This window comes from Nyctereutes procyonoides, unplaced genomic scaffold (genome assembly GCF_905146905.1).
Source record: "Nyctereutes procyonoides isolate TBG_1078 unplaced genomic scaffold, NYPRO_anot_genome, whole genome shotgun sequence".
Lineage (NCBI taxonomy): Eukaryota > Metazoa > Chordata > Mammalia > Carnivora > Canidae > Nyctereutes > Nyctereutes procyonoides.
In genome coordinates, this window is record NW_026575025.1 from 11,562,816 (window position 1) to 11,585,556 (window position 22,741).

The following is a 22,741-nucleotide window of genomic DNA, read 5'->3' on the forward strand; positions in this document are numbered from 1 at the left end:
AAGCGGCGGGGACAGCCGGGGGCTCTGTTGAACAGCGTAGCCGGACGGGGATCGCCGGCGGGCGGCGAGCGGAGGCGGTCTGGGCCCGGCGGTCTCCGAGATGTCACGATGGCTGTGGCCATGGTCGAATTGTGTCAAAGAGCGGGTATGCCGCTACTTGCTGCACCATTACTTGGGGCACTTCTTCCAGGAGCACCTCAGCCTGGACCAGCTCAGCCTCGATTTGTACAAGGGCAGCGTTGCCCTGCGGGATATCCACCTGGAGATCTGGGTGAGGAACCAGGCCTGAGATCGGGGAGGGGGCCGTGTGGCGCGCAGAGACCTGAGGATCCTGGCCCAAGGGTCGGGCTGGGGAGACCAGGCGCAGGGTGTGGAGAGGCCGTGGGAGTCAGGCCCTTTCCAGGCGACTGATTGGCTTCAGAGCCAGAGCTGGGTGGGAAGGGGGTCCTTGCCTCCGCTTCACGGTAGGAGAAACCGAGGCTGAGGAGGGGGTGTCACTTGTGTGGAGAATGCCAGAACAAGCACATCGAGTTTGGGGCCTGAGTTGAGAAGTGTGGTCCTCAGGGGCTAAGGAGAAGGTGAAGAGGAAGTGGAGGGATTTGGGGGCTCTGATAGGACCAGGCCAGGGCAGTGGCAGAGTTGGGGCCTTGCAGCTAGCCAGGCGGGCAAGGCTGGTAGGGGGTCCGGAGTCCTGCTGAGAGCACCTGTGGGAAGGTGCCCTCACCTCCTGACCCTCCGATCCTGGGCCAAGTGGGTGGGGTTCACCTCCGGACGTGGATGTCAACAACCGCGTCAGCAGCACCCGTGTTGATCAACACCTCGTGTGACTGCTGCAGCTGCCTACTTCCTGCTTTTGGGAGAGTGGGATGGACCCAGTGGTGTTTGGGGAGGGGCTTGGGAATCCTGTCTCTACCTGCTTGGAAGACTCTGAGGAAAGTTGGAGAGGTTTAGCTTCAGGCAGGGAGGAGGCCAAGGGAGATGCTGGGGAAGCTGGGAGGAATAAGGTCTGGATCAGAAGCCTGAGGCTGGGGGCAGTGAGGGGCAGTGACTCACAACTCAGCCAAACTGGGAAGTTGCAAAGGAGTCACCAGTTAGAGGCACCAGCCCCGAGCTGGCACTGGGTCAGCCCCCCACTCCAGAGCAGCAGGGGTGGGCATGGGGTCAGGGGCTTCTCAGTTTTCTGGCTGGGCAGACAGGGTGCTTGGCCTAAATGCAATCTGGGGCAGGAGGAGCTAAGCTTTAGGGGTAGGCCAGGACTTCCCAAGGACTACCCCAAACATAGGGGTATAGGGGGAGACATCCAAGCCCAGAGGTGGGGACACTTGCTGAGAGCCTCTTGTCTAGGAATCCTAGTAGAGGCCTTTTCTGATCTCTGACTTTGAGGCTGGCCTGAAAGAAATGGCCAAGACCTCTAGGCTGCCTCTTTCTACTTCCAGTCCCAGGAAACACTCCCTGCCCTACCCTGCCCTGCCCTGCCCTCTTGGTGGGGATTGAAATGGCTCCTAGCTAGGCTGCGTTCGGGCTGGCCTCCAGGGAGGAGTTATCCCTGGTGGAAAGCAGGTACTTTCCCCATAGCCAGCCCCTCCCCCAGCTGCTCACCCTGCAGGTCTTGTCTAGAAGACCCCAGAAGAAGCCGAGTGCCTGGGGATCCTGGGATGGGGTAAGAAGAGAGGTCTGTCTCACAGTTACACTGAACCATTAAACTGGTTTCTTCTGTCTAGGCCTCAGTTCCCATCTAGCGACCTCTGGGTAAGGACTTTCAACTTGCTCTCTGCAAGCCTTCTGGTTCTGCCATGTGTCTGTTTATTCTTGGTTCTAACAAGAATTCACTGGGAACTATTCTGGGTGATACCACGCAGCACCTGGGATCACACAGAGCAGGCAGGTGGGCTCCTGCCTTCAAAGAGTTTCCTGGATGGTGCTGGTGCTCTTTCCCCATTTGTAACCTGCGGCTCTCAGCCTGGTACCTCAGAGAGGCACAGCTATATCAAGTGTTTGGAGTTGGTGGGAGGGGGTCCCCCCTCTCAGATGAGCCCTCTGCCAGCCTCTCCTGTACACTCCCCTTGAACTCCATATTTGCCCAGAGAGAACATGGGTGCTGCCACACTCTGCTGGGCCTTGCCACGTGCTGTTCCCATGCCTGGGTCATGCCACCTTCCATCCTCTCCGCTTGGCTCCTTCTTTTTCATCCTTCAGCTCCCCCCTTCTCTGGCATTAAGGATGGAACACATTTGGGTAGACCCCAAGAGTAGGAATCAATTAGAGCAATGGTAGCACTCAGGTAGCATGGGGAGGGGCAGGGAGAACCAGGGAGCTCTCCAAGGTCAGAGCAGACCAAAAAGTGCGGCCGCCAAGGAGACAGCCACATTTGGAGTTTCCCTAAGCCGGATCTGTCCCTTCCCTGCTCCCAGTCTGTGAACGAAGTGCTGGAGTCCATAGAATCACCCTTAGAGCTGGTGGAAGGCTTCGTGGGCTCTATCGAGGTGGCCGTGCCCTGGGCTGCGCTGCTCACCGACCACTGCACCGTGCACGTGTCGGGCCTCCAGCTCACCCTGCAACCTCGTCAAGGCCCGGGTGAGGGCAGGGCAAGGCTGGGGTTGGGGGGTTGGGGAGCAAGTGGTAGGAGTAGGCCTACTGACTAGGCCTGCCTAGTTGCTGACTAGACCTGCCTCTCCTGAGACCCTCTTCCTACTCATAGGGTCAGGGGCTGCCGACTCGCAGACCTGGGCCTCATGCATGACCACCAGCCTACAGCTGGCTCAGGAGTGCCTTCGGGACGGGCTGCCTGAGCCCTCTGAGCCACCACAGCCCCTGGAGGGACTGGAAATGTTTGCCCAGACCATTGAGACAGGTAAGTGGGCCTCTAATGGCTACCCTGCTCTCTATACCTCCGTCGCCCACAAGACAGGCCCCAGACGACAGGATGGCCACACTGCTGCCCCAGTGGGGAAACTCTGCCTGCCCCTTGCTGTTCCACCTGGCCTGAGACCCCTTTCTACCACTTAGTGCTGCGAAGGATCAAGGTGACCTTCCTGGACACTGTCGTGAGGGTAGAGCACTCGTCGGGTGATGGGGAGCATGGCGTGGCAGTAGAAATCCATGTACAGAGGTAGGGGCATGCCAGGCGGGGTGGGCTAGTATGAAGAGGAAGGGGAATGAGGGACTGCTGAATGGTGTTGGCCTTGCCCCTGCCCCTTACCCCTGCTCAGGCTCCTGGGAAGTAACAGGGCAAATCTTGGGTGGGCCTGGGTGATAGTGGCTATGGTGGTAGAGAGACCATATTGTGGGAATGGAGTCCAGGGGCCGAATTGTTGCGGCCCCAAGGATCAGGTTACACACTGAGGGTCTGAAGAGCAAGGGCTGGCCATGGGGGTCCATGATGGCCTGGCTATGGTGGGGCAGCTCTGCTGGCCAGACCCTCTGACCCCAGACCCCTAAAACACAATGCTGAATAGGGAGAGGGGCTCCAGCCTGGGGTGGCTGGGGTAAGGGCTGATCCTACACTCCCCAGACTGGAGTACTGTGATGAGGCAGTGCGGGACCCAAGCCAGGCACCTCCAGTGGATGTGCACCAGCCTCCTGCCTTTCTGCACAAGCTGCTGCAGCTGGCAGGAGTCCGCCTGCACTTTGAGGAGCTCCCCCCACAGGTGGGCTGACTCTGATCCCTAGTTTCTTTCTCCTAATCCCTGTCTTCTCTCCTGTCTGCCCCACTGCACCCCATCCCTTCTGACCATCTGTGACCTCATCTTCTCAACCCTTTCCCTCCTGTATCCTCTTGCCTTCAGGAAGAGCCTCCGAAGCCCCCATTGCAGATCGGCAGCTGCTCAGGGTATATGGAGTTGACAGTGAAATTGAAGCAGAATGAAGCCTTCCCAGGCCCAAAGGTGGGTCCCCAGCTCCTGTGGAGGAGGCAGTATGCCCCGTTTCAGAAAGTCCTCAGCAGTGGTGATCCCCACTACAAAGCAGGATCATTGTGTGGAGGAGATTACTGACTTCTTGGCAATAGAGAACCAAGCTCAGTGGACAAGTTTTGGCCAGGGTCACACAACTAGTTAGTGACAGAGCTTAGCCTGGGAACTGGCATCCCGAGGAGGTGAGGGCAGGTGGGTGGTGGCTCTCAGAAGGCCACATTGTTGCCCCCTGGTCCCTTTTATCCCAGCTGGAGGTGGCTGGACAGCTGGGTTCCCTGCATCTGCTCCTGACCCCTCGGCAGCTCCAGCAGCTTCAAGAACTGCTCAGTGCCATGAGCCTTGCAGGTGAGGCCTCTGGGTGCTGCAGGGGATGGGATGGCCAGGGAGGGGCCACCCAAGCTGGTCTGACACAAAGAAGTGTCCTCCTCCATAGACCCAGAGGGCCTGGTTGGCAAGCTGAACAAGAGCCGCCCACTAGGTGCTGAAGACCTGTGGCTGATTGAGCAGGACCTGAACCAGCAGCTGCAGGCAGGGGCTGTGGCTGAGCCCCTCAGCTCAGAACCCCTTACCAATCCTCTTGTCAACCCGGACAACACTGGTGGGTGTGGGGCCAGACCTGGCAGTTGACTGGGCAGCTAGCCTGGGTGCAAGAGTCATGGGGGCCAAGTACAGCTTTCCCTGACCTCCCTTGCCCTGGCCCACAGACCTCTTCTTCTCCATGGTGGGTCTCACGAGCAGTGTGGCCTCAGCCCTCTCTGAGCTCTCGCTCTCGGATGTAGACCTAGGATCCTCTGTGCACAGTGACATGGCCCCCCGCCGGCTGTCTGCTCATGCACACCCAACTGGTGAGTGCTCCCAGGGCAAGAAGAGCTGGAAGAGGCCTCAGTGCCCACGTGATGGCATGCACATGCAGGAGGCCTCCATCGATGCTTTGAGGATCACTGTGGTGACTTGGTTCCCTTGGGATGCTTGGGGAACCTGATGGATAGAGGCTAGGTTTCAAAGTCAGTGATCCTGGGCCACGCGCTTAAATTCTTAGAGACTCAGTTTCTCCTTCCATAAAAAGGGCATAAGATCTGACCTTGCCAGGCTATATGTTTCTGGCCGATGTTTATCGCGAGATTATGTATGTCAAGTGCTGGCCTGAGTGCTTTATCACCCCTTATTCTTCCAGCTCCTTGAGAGAGTGGAATTGAGCCTAGGCTCAGTATCTGGCATAACGAGGCTCTGCATCACCCCTGACCAGCCACGCCCCATGCCAGAGTCACATAGTCCATCTGGGCCAGGGCTTCTCCCAGCCCCCAGCCCAATATCTGGGGTACTCATGAGCTCTGGGAAGTCCCTGGTGAAACCTCTGTCCTCTCAGGCAAGATGGCCCCCACGCCCCTCCCGGACACCCTGCGCCCTGACTCGCTGGTGAAGATGACCTTGGGGGGCATGACCCTGACTTTGCTTCAGACGACTGCCCCATCTTCTGGACCACCTGACCTCACCACCCACTTTTTTTCGGAGTTTGATGCCACCAAGGATGGGCCCTTCGGCTCCCGTGACTTCTACCATCTCCGACCGCGCTTCCAGAGGGCCTGTCCCTGTAGCCATGTCCGGTACAAGCCCAAGGCAGGGGCCCAAGGAGAGACTCCCTCAGCCCCACAAGCCCAACCTCTGATGCCCAGCTTCTTCCTTGCAGACTAACGGGCACAGCTGTGCAGCTGTCCTGGGAGCTGCGGACAGGCAGGGGCCGGAGGACTACCAGCACACAAGTGCACTTTGGTCAGCTCGAGGTGCTGGAGTGCCTGTGGCCCAGGGGTACCTCAGAGCCTGAGTACACAGAGGTGAGGGTTGAGAGCGAGTGTGTATGTGGCAAGGCCTGCAGGTACAAGTGGGTGTGGAGGCTCAACCTGACTTTTGCCTCCTGTATCCCATCCCAGATCCTGAGCTTCCCCAGCAGCCTAGGTTCCCAGGCCTCAGCTCGGCCCTGTGCCCACCTGTGTCATACACAGACTCTACGCAGGATGTCCAGGGTAATCCACCCCCTCCTATGCCTGACCTTTGGCTGTTTCCCGTGGTACATTTACCCCTCCCCACGTCTCGGCCTCTGCTGGTACCTCCCTGTTCCTACCTCCTTCCCCCTTTGCCTATGCTCCAGGTAGAGCATACCTCCCAGTCTGGGCCCTACATAAGGCATCCTCTTGGCCTGGTGGTCTCTTCCCTGGCTCATCTTGGCAAATCCTTGCCAGTTTCCAAATATTAGGTGGCTTTTATTAAATTAACATGGTCCTCTTTCTCAGACAATGTGGTGAAGATTTCCCGGTCCCCTGTTCAAATTTCCCTTCCCACCACCACGGAGGACTATGTGTTCTGTTTTTGCTCCTTCCCATCCTACCCTCACTGACCCCCCGCCCCCCACAGCCCTCACTGACCTGAACACCTTCGCCCCCAGAGCCGAGCCCGGCGCCCAGCTGCCTGCCATTGCCACTCAGAACTGGCCCTAGACCTAGCTGACTTCCAGGCAGACGTGGAGCTGGGGGCCCTGGACCGGCTTGCTGCCCTGCTGCGTCTGGCTACCATATCCCCTCCTGAGCCACCTGCCGGCCTCCTGGTAAGATACCCAGCTGGGACAGGGATCTGGCATGGCCCCTCTAGCTCACAGCCACGGTGTGAGGCCCCTGGCAGCAGCTCTGATGACCACCATCCTCTCACAGACAGAAGCCGCACCAGCTGCTGAGCAGCAGACAGTGGTGCGGCTGTCAGCACCCCGGGCCACACTGCAGCTGCGCTTCCCCATTGCTGATCTGCGGCCAGAGCGGGACCCCTGGGCAGGCCGGGCTGTGCGGACCGAGCAGCTACGGTTGGAGCTGAGTGAGCCCCAGTTCCGGTCAGAGTTGAACAGTGGTCCTGGTCCCCCTGTCCCCACCCGCCTGGAACTTTCCTGCTCCGACCTACATGGTGAGAGCTCCCCAGGGGACAATACCCAGGACAGGGCCCCAGGCCTCTGGGAGAGGTGGGCTCAGGGTTACAGAAGGGACTGAGTCGCAGTTAGGACAGACTCTGGCCCAACCCTCAACAGCTCTGTGAGGAGCCAGCATTGCCTGTCTCCAGGCTTGTCTGAGAATGATCAGAGTGGACCCTTTTTCGCTGGACTGCTACAGATTGTGTGTGTGAGCGAGGGCACGGGCCTGTAAGCGATAAGGACAGTCACCACAAAAAAAAAAAAAAAAAAAAAAAAGGACAGTCACCACAAGGGAGGTTCCAGGCCCCTACTAACCCCATCTGACACTGGGGAAGAAATGGGGAAAAGCAGCAGTGACAACACCCCATTCCTCCTTATCCTCCCAGGTACCTATGAAGATGGAGAGAAGCCACCCATCCCCTGCCTGCGGGTCTCCAAAGCCCTGGATCCCAAGAGCCCTGGGCGCAAATACTTCCTCCCCCAGTAAGTGGGGGGCTCTAGAAGGGAAAGACAGGAGAGGAGCACTTTGCTACTGAGAGTGGCTACTGAGGTGGGATCAGGGGCTAAGGGGGCCTTGTAGGCCAGTGACAGGCCTGTGCCCTGGCAGGGTAGTGGTGACCCTGAACCCCCAGCTCGGCAGCACACAGTGGGAAGTGGCCCCTGAGAAGGGAGAGGAGCTGGAGCTGTCGGCTGAGAGTCCATGTGAGCTGCGGGAGCCTGAGCCCTCACCCTTCTCCTCCAAGAGGACAATGTACGAGACGGAGGAGGTGAGGCCCTGAACCAGGGGAGCCACTTGGTAGCTGTGGGACAGGAGGACAGGACCACCTGGGGCACCAGCAAGAGTTTCATCTCTTCCATCATCTTAGACCAATGGAGAATCAAAAGCACACCAGCTCATGGGGCTTGGGGGTGAGGACACTGGTGAGGGTCAGCCCCAGGAGGCATAGGTCCCTGGTTGGGAAGATCAGGACCCCACCTATTGGCTGTGTACATTTGAACATCACCTTCTCTGAAGGTGAGGAGGTTTGAGTGAGAGACAGTTAAGGGCCTGGCCTCTGGGGCAAATGGTCTGGGTTTGAATCCAGGCTCTTCTATTCAGTGGTTTCATCCTCTTAGAAGTGGTCTAATCTCAGAGAATTAGACACAAATGAGTTTCTTTGTCTTGAAAGTGGATACAATGACCTGCATCAGAGGCTTATCATGAGGATAAAGGAGTTAAAATATGTGAGACTCTCATAGCAGGTTTGGCACGTGATCAGCGCTTCACATGAGCTGGCTGTCATATATCCCAGCAGAGAGAGGTTCCTATGAATGAATAGATGATAGGAAGTCAGGATGTAGACCAGGGTCTGATTCCTGAGCCAGCAGCAGACCCTGACATCTCTCAGATGCCTTTCCCTGCTCCCCTGTCTAGATGGTGATTCCTGGAGACCCTGAGGAGATGAGGACCTTCCAGAGCCGGGCTCTGGCCCTGTCCCGCTGCAGCCTGGAAGTGGTCCTGCCCAGCACCCACATCTTCCTGCCCAGCAAGGAGGTCTATGAGAGCCTCTATAACAGGTGGCGCCTCGGGCGGGTAGGGGGAAGGCAGGCCTCCTCACTGCTGCTGTCCATCTGCCTGTGCTGGGCCAGGCCACCCTCACTGCTGCTGTCTATCTGTCCTAGGATCAACAACGACCTGCTCATGTGGGAGCCTGCGGACCTGCTTCCCGCCCCTGACCCCGCTGCTCACCCCCCTGGCTTCCCAGGCCCCTCAGGCTTCTGGCACGACAACTTCAAGATGTGCAAGTCAGCCTTCAAGCTGGGTAGGAAGGCTGCCCCAGCAGGGGTCCCAAGCACCACCACCCCACAGAGCTGGACAGGGCTGGGGCAGCAGGGAGCAGGGTTGGGCAGCCCCCCCTAGTGCTGGGCAGGGCTGGGGCAGCCCTCTCAGGTCTCCTTCCCACTTCCACTCCTTCCATCTCACCCCAGACTCAGACTCGGATGAGGAAGATGCCCACTTCTTCTCAGTAGGGGCGTCAGGCGCTCCCCAGCCCCCTGCCCCTGAGTCCCCAAGTCCTCGCTCCCAGAGTACCGTCTCTACATTGGTAACAGTGCTGAAGGGTCGGATCACAGCCTTCTGTGAGACCAAGGTGAGGGCAGCCTGGGGAGGTGAGCCCCGCTGACTGCAGTGCCCCCCACCCACCACTGCAGGAGAGCAAGACCAGTATGAACAGCTCCAATTTGGGAAACTGGGAAAAGAAGCCCCAGTGTGACTGAGAGTGGTCTGTTTGGCGGCAGCACCCACCCACCACCCACGGACCCACACATGCCACTCCAATGATCCCATCACACCCCATTAGTACCTGTTGTGTGTAAGGCGCAATGCTAGGGATCCAGATGGGCACTGTCTCATGCTGGATGGCAGATAAGGCAGGGATGACTTCCCTTCTGGCAAAAGAGACAAGTGATGGGGTGCCTGGGTGGCTCAGCCAGTTAAGGGTCTGTCTGACTCTTGATTTCAGCTCCGGTCATCTCAGGGTCGTGAGATTAAGCCCCACATCAGCCTCCACACTGCATATGGAGCCTGCTTAAGATTCTCTCTCCCCCCAAAAAAAAGATTCTCTCTCTATCTCTCCTTCTGTCCCTCACCCTCTCCCTCTCTAAAAAAAAAAAAGAGAGAGAGAGAGAGAGAGACAAGTGCTGCCCTAGGCCTTCAGTGGAGTCCTGATAGAGCTAGAGCTGGTCCTAGTCAGGCCAGGCCTCCAGGAGACAACCCCTCTGAGGGAGTGGGGGCTGCTGAGTGCTCTGGTGAGGCCACGCCACATCCTCTTTCCACAGGATGAGCTTGGAAGGCGGCTAGAGACTTCACACGGGGAACTAGTGTTGGATGTGGAGCAAGGCACCATCTTCAGCGTCTCCCAGTACCGAGGCCAGCCGGGACTTGGCTACTTCTGCCTAGAAGTGGAGAAGGCAAAGCTCTACCACCGAGGTGTGAGGGGAGGGGGCTTGAAGGAGGGATATGGGCCCTGGGTGGAGGGGACAATAAGCCAGCTCAGCAGGGGGCTCACCAGCTGCCTCCCCAGCGGCTATGGATGACTACCTGCTGCCCAGTCACCTGGAGCTGCCCAGCTTTGCTCCTCCGGCCCAGCTGGCCCCAACCATCTACCCATCAGAGGAAGGGGTGACTGAACGGGGAGCCTCAGGCCACAAGGGCCAGGGCCGGGGTCCCCACATGCTATCCACTGCTGTGCGCATCCATCTGGACCCCCACAAGAATGTCAAGGTACAGCAGTGTCTGCTTCTGATCTACCCGCTTGGCTGGGGCAACTGCCTCCCTGGTGCCTGGTAGGCTGCGCCCCACTATGCTGACTATGCCCCACCTCCAGGAGTTCCTCGTGACACTGAGGCTCCACAGAGCCACCCTGCGCCACTTCATGGCTCTGCCAGAACAGAGTTGGCACTCCCAGGTGAGCATAAGTGGTGTGGGCAGGCAGGTCTCTGAGCTGGGGGGAGGCCAGTGTGAGGGACCTGGGCTGGGCCAGAGCTGACTTCCAAGTGAAGCCCCTGAGCAAGGGGTGCGTAGTGGGGGGTGGGGGGCATGCTGTGGTGGAGGCAGGGGTTACAGGAAAGAGGAGGCCCCTGATCCTCACTGCCCCTCCTGTCGTGGCCCCCAAAGCTGTTGGAGTTCTTAGATGTGCTCGATGACCCAGTGCTGGGCTACCTGCCCCCAACCGTCATTACCGTCCTACACACTCACCTGTTCTCCTGCGCCGTGGACTACAGGTACCCAGGCTAGGTGGGCTAAGAGCGAGGGGTAGGCTCTCATGTGTAAGGAGCCTGCCCTAGTGCATGTGTACCCCTCAGGCCCCTCTACCTCCCTGTGCGTGTCCTTGTCACCGCTGAGACCTTCACCCTCTCCAGCAACATCATCATGGACACCTCCACCTTCCTACTCAGGTATGTACCACCCTCACCTGGCACAATTTCCATTCCCCCTCAAGCTGAGCTGCAGCTGCTACTCCCCCAGGGTCCCACCTACTTGCTGTATGTTCTCAGGCTGGTCTCTGAGCCCTCTGTACACTTGGGTGATGATCCCTCTCTCAGGAATGGGAATTGCTTTCACCTTCCTGGATGACAGTTGTGCCTCTGCATCAGAGCCTTCAAAGCGCTGGTGCTCTCTAACCTGATGTCTCACGGAGGTACCTGTTCTAAGGATACAAGGAAAACAGGTGGAATGCGATGCCTTTGTAGTATAATTTAAAATTTATAAACAGTCTAAATGCCCCCAAATGACAACTTGAGTCAGTAAACATGGCTTACCCAATGATGAAAGTCAAGTCAAAGAGTGACATTGAAAAATATGGGAAATGCAGCAATGCAACACATCCTGAAGAATCTAAGATACAAAGTTCTATGGAGCGTTGTTTTCTTAAAGATTTATAAGGGTTTATTTGTATATATGTCTGTGGCTTCACAGAAAAGTTGAAGAAAATATATATGATGCTTTTCTCAGAATTTGAGATTAGGGAATATGATAAGAGATTATTTCTTTTTTATTTTAAAATGTCTTAAAGGAGCTTGTGTTGTGTTGCCATTAGAATAAGGACCTAATTTGAAAGAACAATGAATGCTGTAGCAGGGAAGCAGGACACTTGCCTCCTGGGGCCACTGTGAGGCCTGGATGAGGTAGAGAAGCGGGAAGTACTTGGAGAGCACTACCTGCCTTCTGACCTAAGCGAGCATGCACTGTTTGGGGCCTGCAGCACAGGAGATAGGACCAGTCTCCCCAGTGTACAGACAAGAACACTAAGGCCAGAGAGGACCCAGCGCTAGTTTCCTGTGGGCTCGGGACCTCTTGTGGCTTCCCCTCTGCCTGTCTCTAGGAGCCCCACCCTTCTGGCTCCCATGGAGCTGCAGCCTGCAGCGGCTCCTGGGCCCTTCTCAGCCCTGTTCCCCACCAGGTTCATCCTCGACGACTCAGCCTTATACCTGTCCGACAAGTGTGAGGTGGAGACCCCGGATCTGCAGCGAGGTGGGCAGGGCCTGGACTGGGCTCCCTCCCCTCTGAGGGAACACAGCCCCCGGCCACACTCAGAGCAGCCAGGTGTCCTCACCTAGCTGCACCCACACATTTGTGCACGCACACAAGGGCTATACTCAGATAAAGCCCAGATTCTCCCCTCTGGTGGTGGGCCAGGGGCTGGGTGTGAAGAAGCAGTTGGAACTTCTCTTGCTTCCTGCTCAGATTACGTCTGTGTCTTGGATGTTGACCTTCTGGAGCTTGTGATTAAAACCTGGAAGGGGAGCACCGAGGGCAAATTGGTGAGTGTTGCCCAGAATCCCCTGGAGCCAGAGCAGAGCCAAGGGCCGAGGGAGCCTTTCCCCTTGCACTCTCCTCCCTTCTGCTCCCTGGGCCTGGGCTTAGGTTACAGTCACTACCTGCCCTTTGTGCTGGGCTCTGGTTAGTGGCCCTCCTGGAAAGGGCCCGGCCTACCCTGGGTGTCCCATAATATGAACCCCACCACTAGAGGGCGAAAGCAGGGCCTAGGGAGTCAGATAGCCTTTGTGGGACCTGCTTCCTCCTTTGTAAAATAAAGATAGTAGGCTCCACCTGGCCAGGCTGAGGTGAGCAATAAAGGACTGGGCACTTGAACACTTTCACACGGGGAGTGCACTCCTGCTTCCTTGAGTGACTCTGGACGAAGTCCCTTTCACCCTCTGGACTCAGTTTGCTCCATAATTCAGTGGGTTTGTTGGGCAGCAGGCTGAGCAGCCTGGGGAAGACCTGGCCAGGTCCTACGTGTGTGTGGCATGGATAGAGCCTGAGCTGATTGCGCCCCATCCCTGCCACCCAGAGCCAGCCGCTGTTTGAGCTGCGTTGCTCCAACAACGTGGTACACGTGCACAGCTGTGCAGACTCCTGCGCCCTGCTGGTCAACCTGCTCCAGTACATAATGAGTGAGGGCGACCTACACCCCCCTCCCCGGCCCCCCAGCCCCACAGAGATCGCCGGCCAGAAAGTACAGGTGAGGCCTGGCCCTACAGGCTGCTAGAACTCTGCCAGGCCCACTCCTCTGCCTCAGCCCCCAGGGGCCTGCCTTTGGGGGAGAGGCGCCCCTTCCTCCTGTGACTCATTCATCACTCCTCCTCTGCCTGGCCCAGCTCTCCGAGAGCCCTGCCTCCCTGCCCTCCTGCCCCCCAGTGGAGACAGCCCTCATCAACCAGCGGGACCTGGCTGACGCCCTCTTGGACACTGAGCGCAGCTTGCGGGAACTGACCCAGCCTTCAGGTGGGGTGGGGCGTGCTTTGGGGCCAGGGGACACAATCAGGCACCCAAATCAGACATCCCCCCAAAACTGACATCTCTCTCCACAGGTGACCCTCTCACTCAGGCCTCGCCCGTGTCAGTCTATCTATTCCCAGGGGAACGGACTGGGGCCCAGCCCCACTTGGCCCCTGCTGTGACCCCTGCTGGCAGCTTGGGGTCCTGCTCAGAGGCCAAGGAAGGTGGAAAGGAAGAGGGAGATGGAGACACTCTGGACAGTGACGAGTTCTGCATCCTTGATGCTCCTGGCCTGGGCATCCCGGTGTGTGGGGGGCAGGCTGGGCAGGGCCACAGAGTGGTAGGAGAGGGTGGCTCCTTTCTATGCCCCTTCTAGAGCTCCTGCTGTTAGAGGAGCAGGTGCACCTGGGTCTGTGGCAGAGTTTGGGGGTGGGGTGGGTCTCTCTGACTCTGGGCTTTGAAGGAGCAAGTTGATTTTCAGAGGAAGAGAGAAAAAATGGCATCCAGGACAAAGGGAAGGACATCAAGGGGAAGGAGAGGGAGGAGCAGGGTGGTTAGCAGGAGCAGGAGGAGAACTATTTGACTGCAGGGGTGATGACCTGCTGGCCTCCAGGAGCCAATGGAATGTCACATGCAAGCAAGACCCAGGGAGATAGGGCTGGCGAGAGCAAGGGGCACTTTGGTCCCCCCTGGACAGAGCACTGTGATATAAGTTCAGGGGAGGGAGCGGGCAGGAGACTCATCTTTTGTAAGAAACAGGAAGGGAAGTGTGAGGATGGGGAAGAAATTGGGCCTAGACTGGGAAAAGTATCTGTGCACATGTGTTCACTTGGCCTCCTGCCTACAGCCCCGAGATGGAGAGCCCGTGGTAACACAGCTGCATCCAGGCCCCATCATCGTGCAGGATGGGTACTTCTCACGGCCCCTGGGCAGCACAGACCTGCTACGGGCGCCTGCCCACTTCCCCGTGCCTAGCAGCCGTGTGGTGCTACGTGAGGTCTCCCTTGTCTGGCACCTCTATGGGGGCCGAGACTTTGGGCCCCACCCTGGCCACAGGTGAGTAGGACGGGTGCAGGTGGCAGCTATGGCAAGGGGGCCCACCCACCTGGGAGATGGGACACAGCCCAAGGTCCAGCTCTGACTTCAGCCACTGATAACCTTGAGCAGGATCCTTGCCTCAGTGGCCTCCGTTCTTTCTCTTCCCCACCCACCTCCCACGGCTGAGGCTGGAGAGGGTTTCCTGCCTCAGGTAGAAGGGTCTACTCTGAGGTGAAGGGGGTTCCCCCGAGTCACCTTGTCCCCTGTCCCTCTTTCCAGGGCAAGAGGCAGCTTCATGGGCCCTAAGGGCTCTCCTTCTCGCTGCTCTGGCCCCAACCGGCCCCAGAACTCTTGGCGTACACAGGGGGGCAGTGGGAGGCAACACCAAGTCCTCATGGAGATCCAGCTCAGCAAGGTGAGCTGGGGGCTCAGAGTGCAGAAAGCCACCTGGGTGGGGGACAGGGCAGGCTATCCCATCCCTGGCACCCAGCCAGCACCTCACCATGACAACTTCCTTCACGGTCCCTAGTCATGCACCAAGTTACAAGTAGTGTTTGCAGAGTGGCTGCTGTTCTGCACACTAGGTGCTGTTGTAGATGTTAGACATAGCAATGAGCAAAGCGGACAGAAGCCCTGCCTTCCTGTCACTTGTGCGGTAGTGAAGGGAGCCACAGATCTATGCTGTGTGGAATGCAATAAATGCTTGGGGAAGGTGAGCTGGGGAGGATCAGGAAAGTCTTGAAAAGATGTCATTGGTACAAAGATCTGAGGAAGGGGGCAGGAGGAGGGCAGTCGAGGCCACTGGGAACTAGGCCGCATACAGCCCTGCAGACCACGGGACGGTTTTGGATTTTCCTGGAGTGAGATGCAGTCAGCAGGCTGTTAGCTGCAGAGCCAGTGACAGCAGTCAGATTCTGGAGAATGTGGATAGGGAAGAACCACAGGTTGGGTGGGCTGCTGGGCCGACCTGAGATGGTGCAGGCAGAGGTGCTGCTGCAGGCAGAGGTGCTGCTGACTGGGAGTGAGTCCATGTGGGTCCTCTCCTCAAGCACACAGGGCTGTTGTGCCAAGAAAACTGGGGCTCTCTGCAGCCCACTGGGCAGGGGAGCCAGCACTGGGTGTGGGAGAGAGGGGAGGCCAGGGCAAAGTTCTGAAGATGAGAAAGGCCTTGGCCTGTTTAAGGAGCAGAAGACAGGCCAGTGGGGCTGGCAGGTCAGAAGCAAGGTGGAGGATGGGCTTTGGAGGGAGAGGCTGGGCCTCACCAGGCCAGGGGGAGGTGTTTGCAAGGTGCAAGGTGGGTGGGCATGTGCTTTATGAAGATCCCTCTGGGTGTGTGGAAAAGGGCCTGAGGGGCCCAAGCAGGGAGGCCATCCAGGGGAAGAGGGAACAGCAGCCCTCAGACCAGGTGGCAGCAGTGGAGATGACACAAGTGTAGAGGGATTGGAGAAATGTGCCGAGGAACCAAGCCAGATGGCCTTGGTGATGGAGAGGCTGGAGGGCAGTGTTGGTGCTTGGTGACAGGCAGATGGTGCCTCTTAAGTGACAGGAAGGGAATGGGAGCAAGTAGATGCAGGGGAGGTCAAGAGTTCAGTATGCCAAGTAGAGTTTGAAATGCATATGGGACAACCATGGGGAGGCAGCCAGGTGGGGGGCTGAGGTGTGGCTGGGAGAGACAGGGCCCTGCCTATCTGGCTTAGGCCTCCATCCAACCCGCAGGTGAGCTTCCAGCATGAGGTGTACCCAGTGGAGCCAGCCACAGGCCCTGCAGCCCCGGGCCAGGAATTGGAGGAGCGGCCGCTGTCCCGTCAGGTGTTCATCGTGCAAGAGCTTGAGGTCCGAGACCGGCTCGCCTCCTCCCAAATCAACAAGTTCCTGTACCTACACACGAGCGAGCGGATGCCACGTCGCGCGCACTCCAACATGGTACCGGCTGCCCCCACTGCCCACCATGTGTGCACATAGCAGGTGGTTTGGGGATGCTGGGAGAATGCTGGGGCTCAGGCAGGCCCAGCTGGGGGAACAGTGTATGCAGATGCAACACCAGCTGGGCACAGGGTGGGGCAGGGCTGAGGCCCAGCAGCTACCCAGAGCTTGCCCTCTGCCCCCAGCTCACCATCAAAGCACTGCACGTGGCCCCCACAACCAACCTGGGTGGGCCCGAGTGCTGTCTCCGTGTCTCTCTGATGCCCCTGCGGCTCAACGTGGACCAGGTGAGTAGGCCAGGTGGAAGCAGAGCCTACAGTGAGCCCCACTGCCACTGGGCCTCTGAACCTGACCTGCACCTTCTCCTGTAGGACGCCCTTTTCTTCCTCAAGGACTTCTTCACCAGCTTGGTGGCTGGCATCAATCCTATGGTCTCAGCAGAGACGTCCGCTGAGGGTGAGGGGCTGAGCTGGGAAGGGAGGGCCCAGGCCTCCCGCCTCCCAGCCATCCCTGGACCCATCCTCCATCTATGTCCCCCACCCTAGCTCGCCCTGAAACCCGGGTCCAGCCCAGGAGCCTCCAGGAAGGCCAGCTTGAGGACACAGAGATGATTGGCTCCCGGGAAGCCGCAGGCGGTAGACACAGCTCCTCTGCTGAGCAGCAGCCTATCTACTTCAGGTAGGGCTGAAGACTGGGGTCTTTGCCCAGGCTGCAGGGGGCTGGGTCAGTGACCAAAAGCCCCATCTCCCAATTCCCCCTCCAGGGAGTTCCGCTTCACATCTGAAGTACCTATCTGGTTGGATTACCATGGCAAGCATGTCACCATGGACCAGGTGGTAAGTGGCGCTGTCAAACAGAGTTGCTGCATGTGCCATCCCTCTTGGGGGGCCCCGTTCTGCCCAGGTGTGGCTTAGTCTTTTGGAGGCTAGGGCTTGCGTCCAGGCAATAGTGGCTGCTAGTCGGCCTCCAATGGCTCCTGGGTGCCGGGGCTGGGCCAATCCATGTCCCAAATTGTGAACCCCAAATACCTTCTCCTTCCCCAGGGCACTTTCGCTGGCCTCCTCATCGGCCTAGCCCAGCTTAACTGCTCGGAGCTGAAGCTGAAGCGGCTTTGTTGCCGACACGGGTGAGCCCTCCATGCCCTCCAGCATTCCTAGCCTCTCTTCAGGGTTCCCTGTCTTCCCTTTACTGCATTCCTGACCAGTTGTGTGGCCTTGGCCACACTTCTGGTGCCTCAGTTTCCACTCCATAAAGTGGGCACAAACATCCTTCACACTGGGCTGGGAGGCTACTGTGGACAGTGTTGGGGTGCCTCCGGTCCTGGCCCTGTGACCCCTCAATGTGTGGCTCTGCCCCTGTACCCTCCTCTCCTTCCCAGACTCCTGGGTGTGGACAAGGTGCTGGGCTATGCTCTCAACGAGTGGCTGCAGGATATCCGCAAGAACCAGCTGCCTGGCCTGCTGGGGGGCGTGGGCCCCATGCACTCAGTTGTCCAGCTCTGTGAGTGGCTGGCTGGCTCTGGGGGCTCTGGAAATTGCTCTTACTCTTGGGAAGCCAAGAGGCTGCCCTGGAAATAGGGAGAAGGTCCTAAGTCAGGGTAGATGTGGGCAGCACAGCCTTGGGCTTCTCTGAACTCCCTGTTCCTGCAGTCCAAGGGTTCCGGGACCTGCTTTGGCTGCCAATCGAGCAGTACAGAAAGGATGGGCGCCTCATGCGGGGGCTGCAGCGAGGGGCTGCCTCCTTTGGCTCATCCACGGCTTCAGCTGCCCTGGAACTCAGCAACCGGCTGGTGCAGGCTATCCAGGTGAGTGGGCATCTGGTTCCAGGCCTAGTAGGGCAAGGAGAGTGCTCCACAGCACCTGATCTGTTCTCAAAGCTCTACTAAGGATGGACAGTCTGGGTCTGCGGTCTCACTTTTATGAGACACAGTCATGGACAGGAGACGCCAGTGACTGGCCTGGGGCCCACAGCAACTCCTTGGAGGATAAGTGCTCTCCAGGCTCTACAGCCCACTGGGTGACTGCTCATGGCCACCTCTTAAAGAGGAGAGAAGGGGGGCTGTGGCTCTGTTTACAGACAAGAAAACTGAGGCACAGACTGGCCCTCACTCATTTAAGCCCCATACTTTGCTAGGCCCAGACAGATCCCCAAGGAGGCCAGGGAGTTGTCCTGTAAGCAGCTGTGGTTCATGAACTCTAGTAGAAGGGCTAGGATGGGCAGGCCCTCGTGGGGCAGGCATGACAGAGGAGGGTGAGCGTGCAGATGCAAGGGGAGCTCACTGCTTTCTGGGATCTGCAAGCCCACCCCCTTACAGGCTGGAGGCAAGATCTTTAGAGAGGAGGCTAAGGATAAGCAGGCCCCAGAGAGTCCCCCAAAGACACAGCTAGGTGAGGCAGCTGGGTGAGAAGTGAGGGGGCAAAAGGAACAGAGACGCCAGAGTCATAAAGTAGATCAGACTCAGAGGGGGTAGCCAGGGGAACCCAGCACTCTGCCCGGGCTTCCTCTGGAGCTGGCAAGGCCAGACCAGGTGCCGGGTGGGGAGACGGCACAGTCTCAAGAACGCTGCACGTGGGGCACCACACAAATGGGACAAGGGTGTACATGTGGTCCACACAAGGAGGGCTTGGGGTCCAGAGGACATTAGGAGAATCCCCTCAGGAGGCATGCACTCCACCTGACCTGGGTGCTGGAAGCCTCCCCAGGACCCCAGGAGTAGCACCATAATATACAGCTGTGGGGGAGGCAGAAGCGTGATGCCCCCTGCCCCCCGCCATCCAGGCTGGCTGTCTGGGGCTGGCTTGGGGGCCATGGGGCTGGGTGTGTGTGCCCAGACTGGCTGTCCTCATTTGGTGTCCTCTGTGTCCCCTCAGGCCACAGCGGAGACAGTGTACGACATCCTGTCCCCAGCAGCGCCCATCCCCCGCTCACTGCAGGACAAGCGCTCTGTGCGAAGGCTACGAAAGGGCCACCAGCCTGCTGACCTCCGGGAGGGTGTGGTGAAGGCCTACGACACAGTTCGAGAGGTGATGAGGCCCTGCCCTCCTTCCAGTCCCACACCCACCTCCCCACCCAAACCCCTGCACTGACCTCCGACTTCCACAGGGCATCCTGGACACTGCTCAGACCATCTGTGATGTGGCATCTCGGGGCCATGAGCAGAAGGGGCTTACAGGCGCTGTGGGGGGCGTGATCCGCCAGCTGCCCCCAACCGTGGTGAAGCCCCTCATTCTGGCCACGGAGGCCACGTCCAGTCTACTTGGGGGGATGCGAAACCAGATTCTTCCTGATGCACACAAGGACCACACTCTCAAGTGGCGTTCGGATGAAGGCCAGGACTGAGCACCAGGAGCCCAGGACCCAAGGCACTGCTGCCCGCCTCGCCCAGCCAGCCCCAGTGGCATCATGGCTCGTGCGCCTCCCCAGAGCTTTGGCCTACAGCTGGGTGGGCCCTCAGGGGAAGGACCTGGAAGGACCCCGTCTGGCCTACCCTGCCAATCGCTGTGAGAATGAGGCCTCCCTGCCAAGGGCCTCAGCCCCATCTCTGCACTTTTCTTCTGGGGAGAAAAGACACTGCCTCCACTGCTACCTGGGCCCACACTGCCGCCTTGTCCCAGGCGGAGGCTTTTGGACCCTCAGACCCCAACCCCACTCAGCCGAGTGTCTCTGTGTCTGGGGGAGGTGGGGGGCAGACACTGTGGTTCAATGTATTTCTAAGCTCCTTGAGCGTGTGGGTCAGTGTCTGCATGGAGTGTAGAATAAACTGTGCCCACCGCCAGCCCCCTTGTCCTGTGTACCTGTGCTGCCCCGGCCTCCACCTTAACCACATCCCACCCATGTGCCCAGCACCTCTGGTGTTACCACCAGGGGTCACTGCACCCACCAGCAGGTTCAAGCTGGCCTCCAGCTACCTGCCCACCCTGTACTCCTTCCCCTGGCTGCCCTGTCTCTGCTCTGTGCTCCTGGCCCTAGTCTACTGTGGCAGGAGCTGAGTGAACTGGGAGAGGAGGAGGCCTGGAGCTGACTTCACCCCCCACAATGTTTCTTGGCTCTGTCCCTGCAAAGCCCAGGATCCAGCCTTACCTGGGGCCAGATGTGAGGGGACAGCTAAGAGGAATCTGGACCAGAGCAGAGGGTTGGGCTGTGGAGTGCCCCAAGAAGGTTCAGACCCTGACCATGTGGTCTGAGGCTGTGCCCTTGGTTTCTGAGCTTTGGGTCCCTCCTGGTAATTCCTACCTGGGATCTGGAGGGTCAGTCCAGGCCATTCCTGGAAGGCTGCCTGCTGCCTGCCCCCCACCAGAGGCTGCTCCTGCCACCTGTAGCAGAAGGCTTTTCAGGTGACTAGAGCCTCTGCCCTGGGGTCCCAGCGCCAAGGTACTAGATGGGGAGGGTGCTGGGGGTAGCACTTGCTAGCAGGGGTCAGGCATTTGCACATAGGGGGTAGGGAAATGCCCGTTGTAAAGCACCCCCCCCCCATTACACACACACACACATAACCTGTTCCTTCAGAACAAGGGACTAATCTGTTCATCCCCCACCCCATCTTGTTCCTCAGTAGCACTGCACTGAAACAGGTAGGCCTGTGGGGAAACAGGCTCAGGTTAAGAGGCAAGACTTAGAGAACCCTCACCTGCTGGGGTCATCGGCAGACCTCTTCCCCCTCCCCCAATCCCCTCTGTGTCCTTGCTGTCCCCTTTGGGCACCAAATAAACAGCAAGAGTTTTCCCGGTGGATCCTGGGGTCCTGGCTGCCCAGGGTTGGTCACCTGGGGCAATAAGCCAAACAGAGAGAGGGGGAGTGGAAGAAGACAGACTGCAGGTGGCTGGGGTCTGATGCTACCAGAAGGAAACATATGGAGGCCCAGCCTTATGCTTCCTAGAAGTGCCCCACCCTGCCTGGGCACAGTCCAGGGTTTCATGCCCTTCGAACCACACTTGTGATCGGTATTGACAAGCAGCAGGATAATCATTAACCACCACCAGGGGCTGGGCCAACGGCTCAAAAGGCACTGGGCCCAGGGCGTCCCCGCTTCCTCCTTGTGCCCAGAGGGCCAGCCAGGTGCCCAGGTAAGAACCTGCCCAGACAGTCAGACCCCCGCAGCCCCCCTGCCTCAGGGCTCTCCTGAGCCTGGCCACCTGCAACAGGGACCCCAGCCCTTCTGACAGGGAAAGGAAAGGGCCGAGGCAGCCGCTGGGTAACCCAAGCAAGTCCCTTCCAGCCCGGGGCCTCCATTTCCACCTGTGAGATGAAGGAGCTGGGACTCCTGCTTGGGGGGCCACCACCGCTGCCTCCACCAAGTTTGGTGCTTGGCCTTGCCTGGTGTCTTTGGGAGGGCCTTCTGGGCTTTGGAAGGGGGGAGGTGTCACCTGCTCTGGTGTCTTCATTCACAGGCCTGTCCTCCCGGGCAAAGGACTCCTGCCCAGGGACCTCCCATCCCGCCTTGACTGCATCCCAAGAGGAAGGAGGCCACTTCAGAGAAGCTGCCAGACAGAAACAAACCTCACGGCCCTGCTCTGTGACCTTGGGCAGCCTCCTTTGCCTCTCTGGGCATTTCCACTGCCAGGAGAGGAAGGCATGGCCCAAGTCTACTCTCGAAGCTCAGAATCCTAGGTCCCCTTCCTTTCCAGATGCATGGGTTCTCTAAAGTGTCCCCTTGGTGGGTAGGACTGGCATTGGAGCCTGTCCCTGAAGCCTCTTGAGCCAGATCCTATCTGTGGGATGGGAGGGTAGGTGAGAACACACTTTGCAGGAGAAAAGTCTGCTCCCTCGGGGGTCCTGAGCCAGCTCAGGGACCAGAAGCAGAAGTCCCTTCCACTCCCCACAGCAGGAAGGGAACCAAAGGTTGAAGGGAGGGTGGCTTCCCACCAGTCAAGGCCAGAGTGCAGGACAAGCCCATATTTGCATGTGAGGAAGCAGCAGCCACTCAGAGAGGTTAAGCCAAGTGCTCAAGGTCACTCAGCTCTCAGACCCCTGCTGGCTCTCAGGCCACAGAGGTGCTAAGTGTTCCTCCAGATGGCGGTTGCTGACAGCCCTGTTCTTAGCACTCTGCCAGCAGGTTTGTGTATCAGCATCTTTTCATGGTTCCTGTTCTCCCTCCCCCCATGGCTTTTTCTGTCCCTCTTTGCTCTGTTCCTTTCCAATCCTCTCTTGTTCCACATCTGCTGCTCTCCTGGCCTCTCTGCCTCACTCTCCTACTTTCTGTGTACCCCCCTCCACAGCCTCTGTCATGTCTCCAGCTCCTCATCTGGGGCCATCCTCGGGAATCTGAGTAGTGGAGTGGGGGGTGGGGGTCCCTGCCCTGGAGGCCGACCGATGCCCTGCCATCCCTTGCTGTCCCTCTGTCCTGTGTCTGCGGCAGGAAGGGTGGGCAAAGGGCAGAGGGTGGAGGCTGTGGTGGCCCAACCTGGGGCCCAGCTCTGGTTGGGAAAGAAAGGAGGAAAGAAGGAACTTGGGGACTGAGGGTGTGGGGGTGTCAGTGGGCAAAGGCTGCCCAGGAGCTGTAAATTGGAGCCACTCCCGGCTTTATGAGCAGAGCTGGGGCTGAGCCCGGACTTCACCCAGAGAAGGGCTGGTGTGGGACTCTGGGTGTGGGCCCTGGATGATAAGGAGCTTCAATAAAAAGACCATGGACCTCGAGGTGTTAGGACCCAGGAAGCCCAG

At 58.6% G+C, this 22,741-nt stretch overlaps 1 protein-coding gene across 1 annotated transcript; it reads left to right on the forward strand.

The window, feature by feature from the left end:
- The first annotated feature begins 20 nt into the window (after nt 1-20).
- On the forward strand, nt 21-19,859 carry ATG2A (autophagy related 2A). Its single transcript, XM_055313102.1, has 41 exons — nt 21-271; nt 2,412-2,574; nt 2,699-2,851; nt 3,007-3,109; nt 3,512-3,647; nt 3,786-3,884; nt 4,160-4,256; nt 4,345-4,509; nt 4,616-4,756; nt 5,278-5,515; nt 5,599-5,743; nt 5,840-5,932; nt 6,352-6,510; nt 6,614-6,857; nt 7,248-7,344; nt 7,469-7,628; nt 8,276-8,418; nt 8,524-8,663; nt 8,830-8,990; nt 9,679-9,829; nt 9,924-10,123; nt 10,227-10,307; nt 10,517-10,623; nt 10,705-10,797; nt 11,802-11,872; nt 12,086-12,162; nt 12,696-12,866; nt 13,003-13,129; nt 13,216-13,427; nt 13,971-14,179; nt 14,441-14,576; nt 15,878-16,084; nt 16,270-16,371; nt 16,456-16,540; nt 16,630-16,762; nt 16,848-16,920; nt 17,128-17,210; nt 17,463-17,584; nt 17,734-17,888; nt 18,955-19,107; nt 19,187-19,859. The coding sequence occupies exons 1-41, from the start codon at nt 101-103 to the stop codon at nt 19,421-19,423; spliced, it is 5,793 nt and encodes a 1,930-aa protein (XP_055169077.1). The 5' UTR covers nt 21-100; the 3' UTR covers nt 19,424-19,859.
- The last annotated feature ends 2,882 nt before the right edge of the window (nt 19,860-22,741 follow it).